The sequence below is a fragment of the Fukomys damarensis genome, unplaced genomic scaffold (genome assembly GCF_012274545.1).
Source record: "Fukomys damarensis isolate Sample0158 unplaced genomic scaffold, DMR_v1.0_HiC HiC_scaffold_24, whole genome shotgun sequence".
Classification (NCBI taxonomy): Eukaryota; Metazoa; Chordata; class Mammalia; order Rodentia; family Bathyergidae; genus Fukomys; species Fukomys damarensis.
Genome location: NW_022900936.1, coordinates 2,509,046 through 2,515,074, shown reverse-complemented (window position 1 = coordinate 2,515,074; position 6,029 = coordinate 2,509,046). Strand labels below are relative to the sequence as shown.

General features: G+C 54.9%; 1 protein-coding gene across 1 annotated transcript in view; it reads left to right on the top strand.

Annotated features, from left to right (window-relative positions):
• The window catches only part of Dscam (DS cell adhesion molecule), a gene marked incomplete at its 5' end in the record, with an annotated part of 531,581 nt that overhangs the window by 439,580 nt on the left and 85,972 nt on the right, over positions 1-6,029 (top strand). The window contains 2 exons of the mRNA XM_010636598.2: positions 1,825-2,065; positions 3,562-3,708. Coding sequence (XP_010634900.1) covers positions 1,825-2,065; positions 3,562-3,708 — 388 coding nt within the window. The remainder of the gene's footprint in view (positions 1-1,824; positions 2,066-3,561; positions 3,709-6,029) is intronic.

Below are 6,029 nucleotides of genomic sequence, written 5' to 3'. Positions count from 1 at the left end.
AAAAAAAAAAAAAAAAAAAAAAAAAAAAAAACATAGCCAGAGTCCAAGAAAACTCTAAACAAAGAAACTTGCCTCTGTGGGAGGCTGAGGCAGGAGGTTGCACGTCAAGCCCAGCCTGGGCAACTTCGCCACTTAACAAAGCCCTGTCCTGGGGGGAAGAAAACTCTAAACCCATTTTCCTGGGCCAGATGCCGCCTGCCCCTACCTTCCGATACCATGGATTCAGCACTTGTAGTTCTCTGCAGTTTCTTTTCTTTTTTGAATTCTTAGACCTTTTATTGCTTGCTTTTATAACTTTAAATAATATGCAGTGGCTCAACAATAGCGACATACGCTGAAAAAAGACCCTTAGGTAATTTTATTGTTTTGGACACATCGTAGAGCATACACAAACCCAGATGCCCACCAGGACCATCTTCTGGGCCCAGCCCAACATATGCCATCCACTGCCACCCCATGCCGCCTCGGGCATGTCTGCCTCTCCCGCTGCAGCTGGAGTGCACACTCCTGGTCACGCACCGGGTGAGCAGCTCCTTTGGGCTTCTCTTCTCCCCCCTCGAAGACTCACGCGCCTTTGAACAGAGCTTTGCCCAACTCTGAGAGATCCGGGGCCAAAGTTTGTACTTAAATATCTCCATCCACATCTGTACCTCTGAATCTCCCTCCGTATCTGGAGGATTCAGCCAGCTGCAGATCACACATGCTCGTGCAAAAGTCACACCTGCACTGAACAACACAGACGTCTCCCGTATCACCTGTCCTCAACGGTGCGGCATAGCAGCCGTCACACGGGGCTCACCCTCTGCTAGGGATCGCAAGGAACCTGAGTGGCGTAACGCCTGTGTACAGGAGGCTGTGTGCAGTTTTATGCAAACGCCGTGTCACTTTACACACGACACACAAGGGGTGTAATCAACTACAGAGGTTGGTACCTCAGGGCATCCTGAAACATCCAGGAACGGCCGCACACACGACACAAGCAAATACACACAACACACACACGTACACACTTCTGTGGCCTGTTCAGTCTACAGACGCTTTGCTCCCCGCAGTGTCCCCTGGTGTCGCCTGGCTTCTTAGGGAAGACCGACAGGCCAGCCCAGATCCTCCCACCTCGGAACCGGGGCCTCTTCCCAGGTCCAGAGCACCGCTCACCGAGGCCTCTGGGAACAGCTTCACCTTCCCATCAGTGCCCATCTTGGCCCGGAGATGCGAGTGGTCTGGGAGCTCGCGGAGCGGGAACTCTCTGGTGCCCTTAGTTCCCTGCATCCCTGTGCTGAGCAGTCCCCGCAGACTCGGGGTCAAGGCCTCAGCTAGGTGTAGTGAGGAAGCCGGCCCCGCCTTTGGGGACTTCCCAGCAGGGAGACAAGGCAGGGGCTTGTCACATCTGCTCCCTGCAGCTGCTCACCCCCAGGTGGCCCACGGGGGAAACTGAGGCTCGTGGCAGCCCCACCCTGGAGGAAGACAGAGAAGGCGGGAGCCACACAGGGCAAAGAGCTGGAGACCAAGCCTGCCAGTGGTCTGGCAGTGCAGTACACAATTCCAGAGAAACATCCCTGAAAGTTTCAAGCGACTTTCCACGGCAGATTGTTAGAATTCTCTACTTTCTCGTTGGTCACTGCCCTTCTCCTGCAGCGACTGACTCCTCGCCGTGGTGGGTCCTGCAGGACGCCCCACTCCAGGCAGGCTCGGCTCCGCTCCCACTGACCACGCACAGTGCCCGGCTCTGTCCTCCTCGCCACCTGTTTATCCTGCCTCCCGGGCTTCGGGCTGGGGTCCGCCCGCCCTTCCGTCTCCTCAGCGCGCTCCTCTCTGCCCTCGCAGGCTCCCAAGAAGCACCTGCAGAACGGGATCATCCGCGGCTACCAGATCGGGTACCGGGAGTACAGCACGGGGGGCAACTTCCAGTTCAACATCATCAGCATCGACACCACTGGCGACAGCGAGGTGTACACACTGGACAACCTCAGCAAGTTCACGCAGTACGGGCTGGTGGTGCAGGCCTGCAACCGCGCCGGCACAGGGCCCTCTTCTCAGGAAATCATCACCACCACGCTGGAGGACGGTAGGTCCCGGCCGGGCGCCCTGGACGGGGCTGGACCGCGGAGCCCGGGGCTCCCTTTCCAGAACCTTCCTGGTCTCCGTCGAGCACCAGGGTCGAGTCTGGCCCCAGGGAAACCGAGGACCTGGATTTCTCCCTGTTGCCGCACAGTCTTGGCTAGAGTGCGGAAGAAATTCTCCCGAATCGGTGTGGAGGTTTCAGGTGGAGCTGCACGTGGGGATCTGCGTTTGCTGCGCGCGTGAGTGCGTTGCTCGTGGGGAGCTGGCACGTGTGCAGCACACATCTGACTCCCCTTTCTCCCTCTTCCTTCCTGCCCTCTCCCTCATCTCTTGGCCCTCTTCCCTTTTGGAAAAGACCTACTCCTGCTTCCTATTACCGCTCTTTTATGTTCCACTTTCATTTATTTGTTTGTACTCTGGGTTTCTCCTATAAGAGAAACTGTGATTTATTTCACTTACACTACGGTCTCGAGGTGCATCCAATCTTTCTACAAGTGACTCACGTTGATCCTTCTTTGTAGTAGAGTAGTATTTATTTTTATTCTTTAGGACTGCTTTCTGTGTTTAAGCATTCTGTAACCAAAGCTTATTGGGCTTTCTGGAGCAGTCGTCAGGCGCCCCCTAGTGAGCAGGAGGAATAAATTCGGCCTTCTGCGCCCACAGATGAGCGTTGAGCTGTAGGCTTTAAGGCAGCCGGCAGTGCTGTAGAGCCCCGGTGTAGTCAGCCACTTCATCGTAGGTTTGGGGAGGTAAATTATGATTCGCTTCTGTAATTTCCGGCAGTCATGACAGGTCAATCCTCCTGATGACCAGAAACTTGGAACACCAGGATTTTATTCGTACCTTCTCAGCTTTGCCAGAGTGGTTAAGTGTGTCTCTTGGGTTTTTGCTTCAATGCCGTTTTCATGAAGATGCATATTTCGGTTGCTATTTTGCACCTCTCTTAGGTCCAGTATTTAAGATTCGCATGAACTACATACTTAAAATACTGCAGAGAAACTATTCTGTGTGTCTCATATTGGTCTCTTCTCTGGCAAAGTATTACAGCGCTGTGTGGAGAAAGGGTTTGGGGAGGATAAGGCAGCGAGAATGTGGTTATATTTCAGCTTTCTCACACTTTTCAATAGTTAGACTTCTAGTTTGTGTGTCAGAAGCTCTGACTGTGGAAGGGATGCGGTCAGTGTGTAAAGAAAACATAACCTAAAGCGAGCGTGTAGGAAAATAAGGCAGACAAGCCATGGTCCTCTCTTTGGGTACCCAAAAGGAGGTAACCAGAAAGAGACACCACGGAATCCATTATGGCAAAGCAGAGACTTGAGGTATTTAACAGATTTCGGTAGTATTGGTATAGGGAAGGGGCATTGCTTTACTTTGATTTGGGGGTTGAGTGCTAGCTTTTATTTTGCTTATGTACTAGACTATTGCACCATGCTGCGGATTCAGTAACTCTTTGGTAATAAAGCAACTTCTTGTCCCTACTGACTCATGATTTCCTTTCAGTGCCCAGCTACCCCCCAGAAAATGTCCAAGCCATAGCAACATCGCCAGAAAGCATCACGATCTCATGGTCCACGCTCTCCAAGGACGCCCTGAATGGGATCCTCCAGGGATTCAGGGTCATCTACTGGGCCAACCTCATGGACGGAGGTAAGAGGTTGCCAGCCCCTCGCCAAGGGGGGCCAGGGAGAGGGCAGGTGCTTCTCACCGCGGACTCTTTCTCTGCTGAGCTGTCCCACGGGAGCGCACAGCTCTCTGAGGCCTCACGGGCCTTCCGGGGCAATCACAGTGCAGGGGCAGGGTGGCCCTTGAGGAAGCGAGGTGTGGGCCACTCTCCTAGCCTGTGTCCAGACCGCAGGTAGTGCCCAGCCCTCTGCCTCTATCTGTGCCAGCCCATGTGCTTCAGGTTCCGGGCAGCTGGTGCTTCCTGGTGCCCAGTCAGAACACAGAAAGATCTGCTCTAGTCTAACTGCGAGAGGGGTCCGGAAGACATAAGAACACCTGGAGAGGGGTGTGATTGTTCCCATGAGGGGCCAGTCACTGCCTTCCAGGCTGGGACAAAACACCTGATGCCTGTGACTTAAAGGGGGAGGGGTTTATTTGGGCTCGGTCCATAGTCCAGTGGCTCCAAGGCAGGCAGGCAGCATGGCCTCGGGGCCTGGCGGAGGAGAGCTGCTCACCTCATGGCGGGAAGGAAGCAGTGAGTCCAGGAGGAGCAGGAGGGAGGACCCCTTCCAGGCCATGCCCCAGTGGCCCTCTCCTCCGCCCAGTGCCACCTCTAACGTCAAGGCAGCTGTAGCGCCTCTAATGATCCACTCACCCTCCAAGGGTCCTGGCGATGACTCCATGGGGCTTTAGAGGGACATCTAGCTCTAAACCATCACACGGGGCCAAGAAACCCAGCTCCTCAGGCCTGGGCTCCATCCCTGCACCACAGAGCAAAGAGAGAAGCCAACTCTCCACTTCTGTCTCTTCTTCCTTTTTTTCCATCCTCCTTCTCTGTCTTGTTCTTTCTCCTCTTTCATGCACGTGAGTGTGTGTGTGTTCTTTCAAGCTGTGGGACAAAATTCTTGTTTGTTTGGGGCAAGATTCAGAATAAGAGGGCTGCTCAGGAGCCATCCAGAGGAGGCCGCAGCCGGTGTCTCTGTGACCCCGGATGGCAGAGGGGGCAGTGGGGCACCTGGCCCCAAGCCCAGCAGGAAGGAGCAAGGCCCGGCCCACGGGCCATCTCTGCAGGGGCCACATCCCCTTCCTCCCTGTGGCTCAGGTTTCTCCCGGGCCCCCAGACAGGACGTGGCCCGGGACGCTCCCTCCTTCCACTCCACGTGTCTGCCGATGCAGCCAGGACCCCAGAGAGCCGGCCCCCGCTCGGGACCAGCCGGTCTGCTCTGCCCACACAGGGGTCACGGGGTCTGTCCGTGCTCACTGAGCCCCTGCTTCATGCTGAGCTCAGGGAGCAGGAGGCAGAGCCACAGCCCAGCGTGCGCCCCCACAGGGGGGCCTGGTCAGCCTTCTTCAGCCACCTCACCCAACCGAGGAAAAGCTTTTCAGAAGCGCAGTGTAGAGCAGCGATCTGCCGGTCATCTGGTTTATTGACGACCACAGGGTTCTCTGCCGCGTGCTTCTAGTCTCGTCCCCCTGAGGCTGCTGACGATGGCACAGCGTCCCTGCCGTGGGCCCCTCCCGGAATCCGGGACCATTCATCCCCACCACGGCTCTCAGGCTTCCTGTTTGCTGTTAACATCTTGGTTCCAAAGTGGTGATTGACTCTGTCCTTCACTTAGACATTTGGGCGTTCAAAACAAGGAATGCTCGGAAATGCCGTAGCATGTTCTTAAAGACTCTTCACTCGTGTGTGATGTAGAGGTTCCGTGCTTGGTTTCCAAAAGATAAGAAAGAAACCGCAGACACAGAAAGGTGCGTCAGAGGGGCCACGCTGCCCAGGGCTTGGCAGAGGGGCGCTCCCGGGGAGCAGGGCCTTCCTCTGTCCGGCCCCGCCTAGCCTGGTGCCTGGGCCTCGGACCTGTCGTGACATGAAAACTGTCCCCCGCACCCTGGAGAGAGCCTCACACGCACAGCGTGCATACATCGCTCAGGCCACACACTGGACCTGGCACACAGACCACGCACGTCACAGATCACACACGACATGCGGGCACACTGTCTTCCTTGCACACATGATTCTTTCAGCCCCCCGGCTCAGCAGTTGACCCAGATACGCCCCCAATATGCACAAGCAAGCCTTTTGTCGTGAATGTGATCAAACGAGGCACAACAGGCTCAGCGTTGGAAGGACACCTAAAATAGACAGTGTCTTGATATTTCTGAGCTTTTTTTTCAATCGCATTCAGAAAGTTAAATATTTTATAAGATGGAACAGAGAATGAGGTCCCTGGGGAAATTGTCCTCTTTGAAAAGTCACTATTTCCACCTGAATTTGGCAAATTTGGGATTTTTTTTTTTTTTTTTTT